General features: G+C 38.7%; 1 protein-coding gene across 3 annotated transcripts in view; it reads left to right on the top strand.

Annotated features, from left to right (window-relative positions):
- The window catches only part of ccdc9 (coiled-coil domain containing 9), a 33,642-nt gene that overhangs the window by 7,065 nt on the left and 13,773 nt on the right, over nt 1-12,804 (top strand). For 2 of the 3 annotated variants that reach the window (XM_052109845.1, XM_052109844.1), the window contains exons 5-11: nt 2,523-2,840; nt 3,940-4,023; nt 4,167-4,334; nt 4,488-4,669; nt 5,185-5,243; nt 6,077-6,124; nt 10,342-10,456. In XM_052109845.1, coding sequence (XP_051965805.1) covers nt 2,523-2,840; nt 3,940-4,023; nt 4,167-4,334; nt 4,488-4,669; nt 5,185-5,243; nt 6,077-6,124; nt 10,342-10,456 — 974 coding nt within the window. The remainder of the gene's footprint in view (nt 1-2,522; nt 2,841-3,939; nt 4,024-4,166; nt 4,335-4,487; nt 4,670-5,184; nt 5,244-6,076; nt 6,125-10,341; nt 10,457-12,804) is intronic. The other variant, XM_052109846.1, reaches the window with a different exon arrangement.

Here is a 12,804-nt window from a genome sequence, read left to right as displayed (position 1 = left end):
TTAAAATGAGAGCCTATGGGAGTAATGTGTGTTTGAGTAGTTGTGAGCTGGATTTTATCGTAATGATTAAAACAATTTTAAAACGTGTTTGCTGGGTCACTTCTAAAGTTCGAACCAGTCTGACCATTCTCTGTTGACCTCTCTCATCGACATGGCATTTCCGTCCACAGAACTGCCGCTCACTGGATATTTTTTGTTTTTGGCACCATTCTGAGTAAATTCTAGAGACTGTTGTTTGTGAAAATCCCAGGAGATCAGCCGTTACAGAAATACTCAAAACCAGTCCGTCTGGCACCAACAAACATGCCACGGTCCAAATCATTGGGATCACATTTTTACCCCATTCTGATGGTGGATGTGAACATTAACTGAAGCTCCTGACCCTTATCTGCATTATTTATGCACTGCACTGCTGAGATTTGTCCTCCGCCAACCGGATTGAGATGAGTCACTACGCGACCACAAGGATTTATAACAACATTGGGAATTGGGCATTCCAACTTGGGTGAAAAAAGAAAAAAACATTTTTTTATAATAATTGATGTGGCTTATTTAGATGACCTGCTCCTTTATTAATTGTACAGCGTTAAATGCACACATCAAGTTTGCTATTGAATAACCTCAGATCCCCAATGATTAGCGTCAGCTCAAATATAGAGAGCAAGAGCCTGTAGAACTCCTATCCTAATTGCCACTGCCATTCCTCACAGCTCTGAGGATTTTAATTTCCCACCTGCGGAAGGCTGAGATGAGCTGTAGGGTATTTTAATCAATACCTGTAGAGATTCTGTGGTTGACAGATGGGCAATGCAGCTGTTATTGGGCCTCCTATCGTAGTCTGTGAAGGTCATACTTTCAATGTCTGGAAAGTGAGATCTTAGTGATTTTCCCAGAAATTAAGTTGTTGAACCAGACTTGAAGACAGACAGCCATGAGGGTTGTCCCCTTTTAAAGAGGCTGGTTTCCAATTATTAAATGGTTCTGTGTCTCATGACGTGAACTGAATGGAAATGTGTTCGTTTCAGTTCCCATGCAGGTGTCCAGAATGCCAGGTAGAGACATTCAGTAGAGATTTTCAGATTTCAAGTTGTCATATTCAGTATATATTACATTTAGATTCCGAGCACATGTTCATAAGGCAACAAGTTTCAGTTTTTAAATGAGTTCAAATGAGACATCAAGTGGCCATCAATAGACAAGTTCTAGTTTGTCATTTAGAGCAGTGGTTCTCAACTGGTTTTGCTTCAGAATACAGATTTGTAAGTGGTGAGCTGACTCTAGAATTGTTTATCAATTAAAAGTAAAAAAAAAATAAAACAATTGGACCTCGATTCAAATTTGCTGAATTAATTTTAATTTAATTTAAAGCTGTTCTAATGTAAGTTCTCGGATTCATAAAATTTTCCATATTTTAAAAATTTGACTGAGTACGAACAAAATTTACAGCTTCTTCCGAGTCTGGACTATGCATAAATCGCTTGTAAGACATCCGAAGGTTTTGTGTTCTTTCAGACAAACTGTCTTGACTACATTTTGACTACACCGAAGTGAAATGAAATAAGTAATAGAAAATGAACCTTAATAAATAACAAATTATGTTAACTGAAAGTTTTTACACTAGTTTCATGTCAAACGTTTTATTGACCTCTTGGACTGTTTGGTTCATAAAAGAGCCTCCAATGACAGCAAAAACATGCATGATAGTAAGTTCTTCACTTTCTTTGAGATGCTATTGTGTTTTCTAAATCTAAATTTACATTGTGAATGCACTTCATTCATAAAAAGTATTTAATTACTGTTCCATAAAGATGTGAAAAGCATACTAGAGAGGCTAATTCTTATTTTTTTGGCATTCTCATGGGCGAAGAATGTGATAATTGTGAACAAAACTCCCTTATTTAAGAGTGTTTGGAATTCACTCTCATACACACATTTAACAACCAAATCTGGGGTGTACACGTTTGTGAATACAGATGAAGATTTTCTGTAATGTCCATTTTATGCATAAATTACTACCAATTTACTCATATTTATGAAAGTTTCATGAATGAGGCCCAGTGTCCTTTAAATCAAACTTTGAAAATTTTTAACATATATATTGAGCTGCATAGGCCAAACAATATGCAAAAATTATAGCAAAACGTACAGTTTAAAAAAAATAAATGCGTAAACAACAGCAAAAATGTGATTAACCAGACTGATACAAGGAACAAACACTAGGCAAGATATTGTAGTTTTAGTAAATATTGTAGAATATACATTAGAATTTGATTGGATGTGCAGCCCTTGACATTAGCCACAAGTGTTACTTTTTTTCTTGTAAACATTGTCAAACCTATTTATTTTACTAACTATGCATGATTTTGTGGTCAGGTGCATTTTATTATTTGCATGTAGTATTGTTTCTCCTGCTGACCCTACCCCATCAGATCTTGGACCCACCAGTTGAGAACCACTGTTCTAGAGATCCTTTTAGGCATGTAGATAACACCACTAAACCAGACCTCACTCTTTCTCTCTAGGAAAAGCATGTGGTGAATGACGGAAAACCAGCTGCTCATTATGGTGATAATGGCCTAGAAGAAGAGGAATCTGGTCGGCCTCTCGGCGAGGGCCCCTCCTATAGAACAGGGTCAGGCCGGATGAGCAGAGGTGGCCAACGCGGCGGAAGAAGAGAACCTAGGCCAAACAAAGGTGAACCACGGGTGGACAGGCCACCTCAGGATGGAGAAGGTGAAGAAGGCCCTGCTCATACTGAACGGCCCTGTAGAGGAGGACGCAGAGGAGGGAGAGGTGGAGGAGGAACACAAGGAGGATCTGGCTCTGATAGGAAATCAAAGGTGATTTTCAGTTACCACTGAACCACTGGGTTTGTACAATACATTAACGCAGAGCGATTTGCAGTGACAAAGCAATTTTGAAGTTTATTTTCAGTGATGGTTGCCGTTTTGTGGACGTTGGTGATGCAACAGTTAATGAGTGATGTGATGCAGCGACTACCACTAGGAGTGAAGATAGTGGACCTTTTAGAGTTCCAAATTGATAACTGTATTATTGAAGGACAGCCTACAGTACAACCACTTGGTGACCTCCAATGACGTTTTTCATCACTATCAGTGTGAATATTCCATTATTATAAATCTATTGTGGTTTAATTTTTCAAAAGATGAGGCTATTATTATAATATATTGGATATATACAGTATGTAACTATATATTAATCCAATAAATATAAAGGCTGAAAAAGTTTAATTTGTTAAATACTTACATATAGGCTTAGTGCATTGTAACAGAGCCAAGTCTGTCTTTTCAAAATAAAAGTACCTGGTGTATGTCCCCTTGTTAATAGTTAAAAGTCCCGTGTTATGCACCAAATTAAAATTATTCTCTTTATTATTATTGGGATTTTGGTGCACAAAAATGTTATACATTTTGGACTGTTGTAGCCTCAATGTCTGTGCCAGTCATACTAAGGAAAGACTAATATATATATATATATATATATATATATTTTATTTTTTTATTTTTTTTGCATTCTAAAAATTTATTTTAAAAGAGATATCAGACGATTAATCAGTTATCTGCCTTTTCCACCACCTTAGTTGTAGGTATCTACAAAATTCTATTTTCAGTCAACCTCTAGTTTTCACATACATTAACTGTATCTTAAAATATACTATAGCCTACCTTGACAATATGTCATACAAAGTAAAAATGTATCTTAGGATGCCATAAACATCGAAGGTGTTTTTGTGACCATCTGCATGTAGCTCAGGAGCAGCACGATTTTTAGAGGCTGTGTCAAGTTAAAAGAACATTAACTTTTAAAAACGATTCTTTGGACTCCTGCCTTGTGTTCTATTTGTTGTGCTGTGTCTAATGTTTTGCGCACATGCGTTTGGTCTAACAGCCTTTTTAACCTGCTGTCCATTTTCTTTAGGAGTGGGAAGAGAAGAGAAGGCAGAACATAGAGAAGATGAATGAAGAGATGGAACAGATTGCTGAATATGAGAGAGGTCAAAAGGTAAGTTGGTTTGACTCTCTATTTGTTTGGGGGAGTGTTCATGAAATCTGTTTGGAAAAAAATACAATTGTTTTTGCAGTTCCATTTGGTGAGTCTAGTTGTGCAGAAATTACACACTTCAGCTGTTAACATTTCATGTGCAGGCTGAAAGAGAGAAGAACCCCACACGGCACTTCCTGGATGATCCACGGCGCAGTGGACCGATACCAGACACTGACCGCAAGGAGGGCAGCAGACGACATGTGCGCAACTGGGGTGGTGTCGACTTTGACAATGTGAAGACTGGGCCTGAGGTTGAGAAAGAATGGACGGTACAGATTTTGTGTTGTCACTGCTAAAACCAAATACCTTCAAACGATTATTTAAGTATACTTTATATAAACTTATATTGGATTATATGTTATGTTGAATTACTGCCTTATTCCTTTTTTACACTCACTCTCCCTCATTTCATCTCATAAAAGAATCGTAGGCCAAGTAGTAAAGGATCAGTAGATATGACACTGTCCATGACGGGTCGAGAGAGAGCCGAGTATCTCCGCTGGAAGAAGGAACGTGAGCAGATTGATGAGGAACGATTGGCTCGACATCGTAATGCCACCGGCCAATGGAGACGAGAGTGGGATGCCCAGAAAACAGACACAATGTTAGTGTCAAAGACATAATTGCTCACTATAAAAATTATAAATATGCTGCTATAGAGCTACTATATGCTGTAGACGATACTAGAGAGGATCTTGAATAATTAATGAACGATTGTCATTAATAATTTCTTTGATTTAACTTTGTCGATTTGTCATTGCCGATTTGTCAATTTCAGCAGAAATGCGTTCTGTTATTATTCGAACAGAAGGCAAAAACAGTCCTTCTCATGTTAATGTTATTGACAGTCGATTATGAAAATTCCCAAGTAGTTACCAATCAATGTATTGCACAGTGTAAATGGGCTGTTTTCGATTATAATTAGATCAAAACCTGGCAGAACTTGAAATGTGAAAGATGTAGAATAGGACCCCATAAAATCAGGTCTTATGGCTTTATATCTGTTAAAAGTGTTAATGAAATGGAAAAAGATTGAGAGGCTTGGTGGATAAATATAGGAGTATTGCATGCTGACACGGTGAGAATGAGACAACCAGTGACCCTGTGGTGTTTTCACAGGTTTAAGGAGGGCTCAGCTGTGGCCGGAGAGGGCACACCAGATCAAAGTATTAAGAGAGGTATATAAAAAACACCTACGACCACCTAAGCTGACATACATGCTTCTACACTGTGGTTTTCACACTGAGCACGTTTGCTTCGGTCCGAATCCGGCGCCCCCCGCAGCGTTGGTTTTGAACTTGTGAATGATTCTGTCAACACCTCATCAACTTGCATCATCACAAACGCGCACATGATGGAATGCACACCACAGGTCGCTATATTTGTGTGTTTATTAATTTTGTGACATTATGCACACCATTGCGAACGACACTTGCGCCTCTGTGCTTCACATGCTGTAATTCAGCAGTTGTACATGTCCAGGTGAAGGATACTAAATCTGATGCTCACAAACAATCTTTTTTAAGGACACAGTTGGTTGCACACTCACATATATAAAAGGCACCTCACCTTTTCTGTGTCCTGCAACATTTATTTTCCACTCATGGTCCCCATGTTTGTTTTTGTGCAACGGCAGAAATGCACGTACAAGTCATTTTACTTCGGACCTGATTACAGGTTTCTTTCTCATTCATGCAAACCGCCCCACAGTCCCAGTGCAACCGAACTCAGACCACCTCCTACAGGTAGTCTCTGGTTTGGCACCATGGTGTGCTTTCCGGTCCGCATGACGGCTTTCACATTACCAACTTTTCATGCAAGTTAGTTTCGGACTAAACTGCCAGTGTGAAAGCACAATAAGTGTCTCAAATTTTATAAAGCCATTAATTGGTTTTGTCAGACTCCATATACCAAAACTAGTCAGCAGAGAACATTCATAAATATTTCTTATTACAGTCCTGCCTCTTTTTTTTTGACTATTTTGGTGATGTTCTGTGCTGTGGTCTCTCAGCAGCTAGAGGGTGCAATGCCCATGTAAAGCAACGCAGTGGATCTTCAGGTCAGCTTATGTCATGGGACTGTGTATGTGTGTGGCGAGTGCGTCTTTACACTGCTTCTCATTAGCCCTTGCATGAGTTTAAAGCAACAGCTGTTCATGCACTAATAGTTTCCAATTGCTTTCCACTTCTTCATTGTAAATGACAGTGGGTTTGCATTTGGCTGATTGGATTATCTATTGTCTGATGCAGTTCCCTGGATAGCTGAGAGAATATTTTCCTGTAATATTCCCTCATCATAGCTTCCAGTCATCAATTGAGAGTTGATTCTCAGTCATTTCGCTGAGCAGAAAACATGAACCCAGCCACTCCCTCTGTTCTCCTTAATTGACCCTTGTCTTTAAAAAAATGAATAATGAATGAATCTCACAGTAATAGATGGGGCTGTTCTGTCAATAATAATTATTTCTGCTTCAAAAATGTATGTGCCATTAGCAGAGCTGCAAAAATGTAATAATAAAATAATTTGTCTTTTTTTTTTTTTATGTAATGTGACGTCTTTAGTCTGACTGAACTCGTATCTGAACAGTTTTTGTGAAGTTGGACTGACAGACCTAGATAATGTGATTGTAGATTGTCTTCGCCCAGCATGTATATACAGGTGAAACTCGAAAAATTAGAATATCGTGCAAAAGTAATTTCAGTAATTCAACTTAAAAGGTGAAACTAATATATTATATAGACTCATTACAAGCAAAGTAAGATATTTCAAGCCTTTATTTGATATAATTTTGATGATTATGGCTTACAGCTTATGAAAACCCCAAATTCAGAATCTCAGAAAATTAGAATATTGTGAAAAGGTTCAGTATTGTAGGCTCAAAGTGTCACACTCTAATCAGCTAAACACCTGCAAAGGGTTCCTGAGCCTTTAAATGGTCTCTCAGTCTGGTTCAGTTGAATTCACAATCATGGGGAAGACTGCTGACCTGACAGTTGTGCAGAAAACCATCATTGACACCCTCCACAAGGAGAGAAAGCCTCAAAGGGTAATTGCAAAAGAAGTTGGATGTTCTCAAAGTGCTGTATCAAAGCACATTAATATAAAGTTAAGTGGAAGGGAAAAGTGTGGAAGAAAAAGGTGCACAAGCAGCAGGGATGACCGTAGCCTGGAGAGGATTGTCAGGAAAAGGCCATTCAAATGTGTGGGGAGCTTCACAAGGAATGGACTGAGGCTGGAGTTACTGCATCAAGAGCCACCACACACAGACGGGTCCTGGACATGGGCTTCAAATGTCAAACGTCTTACCTGGGCTAAAGAAAAAAAGAACTGGTCTGTTGCTCAGTGGTCCAAAATCCTCTTTTCTGATGAGAGCAAATTTTGCATCTCATTTGGAAACCAAGGTCCCAGAGTCTGGAGGAAGAATGGAGAGGCACACAATCCAAGATGCTTGAAGTCCAGTGTGAAGTTTCCACAGTCTGTGTTGGTTTGGGGAGCCATGTCATCAGCTGGTGTTGGTCCACTGTGCTTTATTAAGTCCAGAGTCAACGCAACCGTCTACCGGGACATTTTAGAGCACTTCATGCTTCCTTCAGCAGACAAGCTTTATGGAGATGCTGACTTCATTTTCCAGCAGGACTTGGCACCTGCCCACACTGCCAAAAGTACCAAAACCTGGTTCAGTGACCATGGTATTACTGTGCTTGATTGGCCAGCAAACTCGCCTGACCTGAACCCCATAGAGAATCTATGGGGCATTGCCAAGAGAAAGATGAGACATGAGACCAAACAATGCAGAAGAGCTGAAGGCCGCTATTGAAGCATCTTGGTCTTCCATAACACCTCAGCAGTGCCACAGGCTGATAGCATCCATGCCACGCCGCATTGAGGCAGTAATTAATGCAAAAGGGGCCCAAACCAAGTACTGAGTACATATGCATGATTATACTTTTCAGAGGGCTGACATTTCTGTATTTAAAATCCTTTTTTTAATTGATTTCATGTAATATTCTAATTTTCTGAGATTCTGAATTTGGGGTTTTCATAAGCTGTAAGCCATAATCATCAAAATTATATAAAATAAAGGCTTGAAATATCTTACTTTGCTTGTAATGAGTCTATATAATATATTAGTTTCACCTTTTAAGTTGAATTACTGAAATTAATGAACTTTTGCACGATATTCTAATTTTTCGAGTTTCACCTGTACAATAATCGGACCAGAATTGGTCTTGGCAGTGTGTGCATGCTCTTAAAGGCATGTATTTAAAGCTGCACTTTGGTCTCTCTAGCGACATTTGTGTTTAAAACCTAAAATGGCAAGCAACTTGCAGAGAAACATTTATGCCAGTTGTGATTCAGCACTGCTCTTCTGGCAATTGAGTCTGATTGTTTTTGGTTACCAGCTTTGCCTGTGATCAGGCAGAGATTCTGCAGAGCAGGAGTCATGACATCCTTTTTTCACGTTGATATGTTCTATTTTTGAAACATTTGTACAGAGATATGAATTACTCTTAATTACATATTATATTTTATTACACAAATAAATGTAAGAGGTGAAATAGCTGATATGAGTTCAATTGAAGACAATACATTTATACATTACAATCTTCAGCTTCATTGGACAATGCAAGTGACCTGTAAAACTGCAATAGTAGGTCTATGCAATGCAAACAATAAGACTAGTATAAAATGAAAAACAAGGATTCAGTAATGATGTGGATGAAATTTACTTTATTGAACATAAAATAATATGCAGAAATATGCAATATAACAATTAAAATAATACAAGTTTAATTGTTTCTTTGGAAGTAAATTTATAATAGAGAGATGGTTGCATGCTTAAATTCATATGTACATTACTGTGCTATGAAATTGGTACATTATAAACAACTTGAGATGAGTATATTCAATGGGATCTACCTGTAGTGGCTTTTAGATGCAAATTTAAATAGTCTTTTGTGTTTAAACAGACTATCTGCTGAGAGAGAGCAATGGAAAGTGACAAAGAATACACACTTAGAGACACACTAAGGGAATCTAAAAATTGCAGCAATGTTAATAAATACTCAGAAGTCATGAATATTAGTAAACATGTTACAATAACTTCACCGGAAAAAAACGAAACTTATAAACCCATCGCTATCGGTAAACACATGAGTAATGTTCAATTAATTAAATCATGACAACCAATATAAGCTTCAGCAACCCTACAAGAAAACATATTCAAGGATTATAGCAGGTAAACAACTTTGCCAAACACTTCAAAATGGTTAAAGCATTCTAGCAGGTAAAGTGTGAAACGAGTGCAATAGCAGCGGCATTAAATCACTCTCTTAATGTGATTTACCACCACTGCTATCACACTCGCTTCTCCGACACTCACGCAACATAACTGGACCTTCTTTTTTGAGCTTACTGATATGACGTAAACGTGCAAGGATGAAAGAGTATGCCTGCGATTCTGCGCTAAATCCGACTGTAATTCTGTAGTGAATCGGGGTATGACATGGACAGGGTTTTGAACGTGAATTTGCATGTGAGTGTTGGGACTGTTAACAGGTTGTATTGCCATTCAGTTTTATGTCCCGCATCCTATGGAATTCTTTCAAATAATAACATCAGTACAACACCTAAAATAATATCCAGAACTAATGCAGCATTTTGTGCATTATGCACACTTTTCAATTTTTTTTTTCTATTCAAAAGCTTTGTGGAAATATGTGGAAGCCCATAGACTTTAGCTGTTGTAAGTAGCCAAGTTTGAATCGGGTTACAAATACAGATTAATAGTGTAAAACTGTAAAATACTGCCAAATTGGCTAATACTGAAGCTGCCCTAAGATTGTCATTCTTCACCATTTTGTCACCAGAATCTTGACATTTTGAGGATCTCTCAAACCAATTTATCTCTGTAGCATTAAAGAGACGGTTGCCTCTTCTGACACATTAGCTCATGTCTTACACATTTGCTAATCTCTTGGCTGTGAGTGTTTAAAAAAACCCATCTTCCTCACAACCTTCAAGTTAAGTCTCATCACAGTGCTGTCCTATCAAGAGCACATTTGCATGCTTTTTCTCATCTGTTTCCCTCCTCCCATCCTGAAGGGTGATACATTGAGGAGCAATCCATCATAAAAACAGAGGGCCATCTGTTATTGTGAGCCCAGGGTCATCATTCTCCTCTACAGATTTCATACACAGAATTGTTTTCCAAGATCTTGCTCAGCCCCATGACACTGTTCAAGGATAAATATTGCTCTAATCTCTTTTATGCAGAAGACGGTAAGAGGCCGCCTAAAGCCCAAACCTTCGGGGACTTCTTGGGGCAGAGCAAACCCAGACAAGGAGGCCGTGAGAGAGGGAAGGGTCGGGGGCAAGGCAAGAACTACAGGTATGAAATAATTCACCTGGCAGCTGAAAATTATCCATCTTTCTTGACTGCACTAGCATTGGTCATGCGATATCTGACATCATTGCAGAATATGAAAAGAGATAATCAAACTTTTTCATATATCTTCCAAGGGTGGGCAGTATTTCAAATATTATATCTGTGTAGGGTAATTACATATATTACATATATATATATATATATATATATATATATATATACAGTGAGGAAAATAAGTATTTGAACACCCTGCTATTTTGCAAGTTCTCCCACTTGGAAATCATGGAGGGGTCTGAAATTGTCATCGTAGGTGCATGTCCACTGTGAGAGACATAATCTAAAAAAAAATCCAGAAATCACAATATATGATTTTTTTAACTATTTATTTGTATGATACAGCTGCAAATAAGTATTTGAACACCTGTCTATCAGCTAGAATTCTGACCCTCAAAGACCTGTTAGTCTGCCTTTAAAATGTCCACCTCCACTCCATTTATTATCCTAAATTAGATGCACCTGTTTGAGGTCGTTAGCTGCATAAAGACACCTGTCCACCCCATACAATCAGTAAGAATCTAACTACTAACATGGCCAAGACCAAAGAGCTGTCCAAAGACACTAGAGACAAAATTGTACACCTCCACAAGGCTGGAAAGGGCTACGGGGAAATTGCCAAGCAGCTTGGTGAAAAAAGGTCCACTGTTGGAGCAATCATTAGAAAATGTAAGAAGCTAAACATGACTGTCAATCTCCCTCGGACTGGGGCTCCATGCAAGATCTCACCTCGTGGGGTCTCAATGATCCTAAGAAAGGTGAGAAATCAGCCCAGAACTACACGGGAGGAGCTGGTCAATGACCTGAAAAGAGCTGGGACCACCGTTTCCAAGGTTACTGTTGGTAATACACTAAGGCGTCATGGTTTGAAATCATGCATGGCGGAAGGTTCCCTGCTTAAACCAGCACATGTCAAGGCCCGTCTTAAGTTTGCCAATGACCATTTGGATGATCCAGAGGAGTCATGGGAGAAAGTCATGTGGTCAGATGAGACCAAAATAGAACTTTTTGGTCATAATTCCACTAACCGTGTTTGGAGGAAGAAGAATGATGAGTACCATCCCAAGAACACCATCCCTACTGTGAAGCATGGGGGTGGTAGCATCATGCTTTGGGGGTGTTTTCCTGCACATGGGACAGGGCGACTGCACTGTATTAAGGAGAGGATGACCGGGGCCATGTATTGCGAGATTTTGGGGAACAACCTCCTTCCCTCAGTTAGAGCATTGAAGATGGGTCGAGGCTGGGTCTTCCAACATGACAATGACCCAAAGCACACAGCCAGGATAACCAAGGAGTGGCTCTGTAAGAACCATATCAAGGTTCTGGCGTGGCCTAGCCAGTCTCCAGACCTAAACCCAATAGAGAATCTTTGGAGGGAGCTCAAACTCCGTGTTTCTCAGCGACAGCCCAGAAACCTGACTGATCTAGAGAAGATCTGTGTGGAGGAGTGGGCCAAAATCCCACCTGCAGTGTGTGCAATCCTGGTGAAAAACTACAGGAAACGTTTGACCTCTGTAATTGCAAACAAAGGCTACTGTACCAAATATTAACATTGATCTTCTCAGGTGTTCAAATACTTATTTGCAGCTGTATCATACAAATAAATAGTTAAAAAATCATACATTGTGATTTCTGGATTTTTTTTTAGATTATGTCTCTCACAGTGGACATGCACCTCACGATGACAATTTCAGACCCCTCCATGATTTCTAAGTGGGAGAACTTGCAAAATAGCAGGGTGTTCAAATACTTATTTTCCTCACTGTATATATATATATATATATATATATATATGACAAAATTCCACTCACTTTTGGCGCCCCCCGCTGGACGTTAATCCGGGAAACTGCAGGAAAATGTGTTAAGCACATACTTGTAATTCTGTTTTGCAAAAATGTTGCCATGGTCACATAATGTTCATGAGATCAGGCTGTTAAAATCTAAAATGGTAAAAGTAATTTTATGCCATGGTGATGATCACAGTGTAGTTTTTTTTGCTAGAAATTCTATTAAAACTTTTTATATTACATGTCATAATAATATAAGCCATGTTATTACATAATAATAATGTGATAATTCCTATTTTTTTAAGAGATTAACTTAGGGGTCTCCAGGGGTTGGCTGTAGTACTGCACGATTAATCATATCGCAATCGCGATTTCAGCCTGTGCGATTATATGGCGGCAAAATGCTGCGATTTATATTAAATAAATAAGTGCATGTGTGAACGTGACAGCCCATTCTCTCTGAGAGTTGTTTGCCCATATTCTACACCGCTAATAAAAAGATGACCT

This window comes from Xyrauchen texanus, chromosome 38, assembly GCF_025860055.1.
Source record: "Xyrauchen texanus isolate HMW12.3.18 chromosome 38, RBS_HiC_50CHRs, whole genome shotgun sequence".
Classification (NCBI taxonomy): Eukaryota; Metazoa; Chordata; class Actinopteri; order Cypriniformes; family Catostomidae; genus Xyrauchen; species Xyrauchen texanus.
The sequence above is the reverse complement of the archived record's forward strand: the minus strand, read 5'-3'. Positions and strand labels throughout refer to the sequence as shown.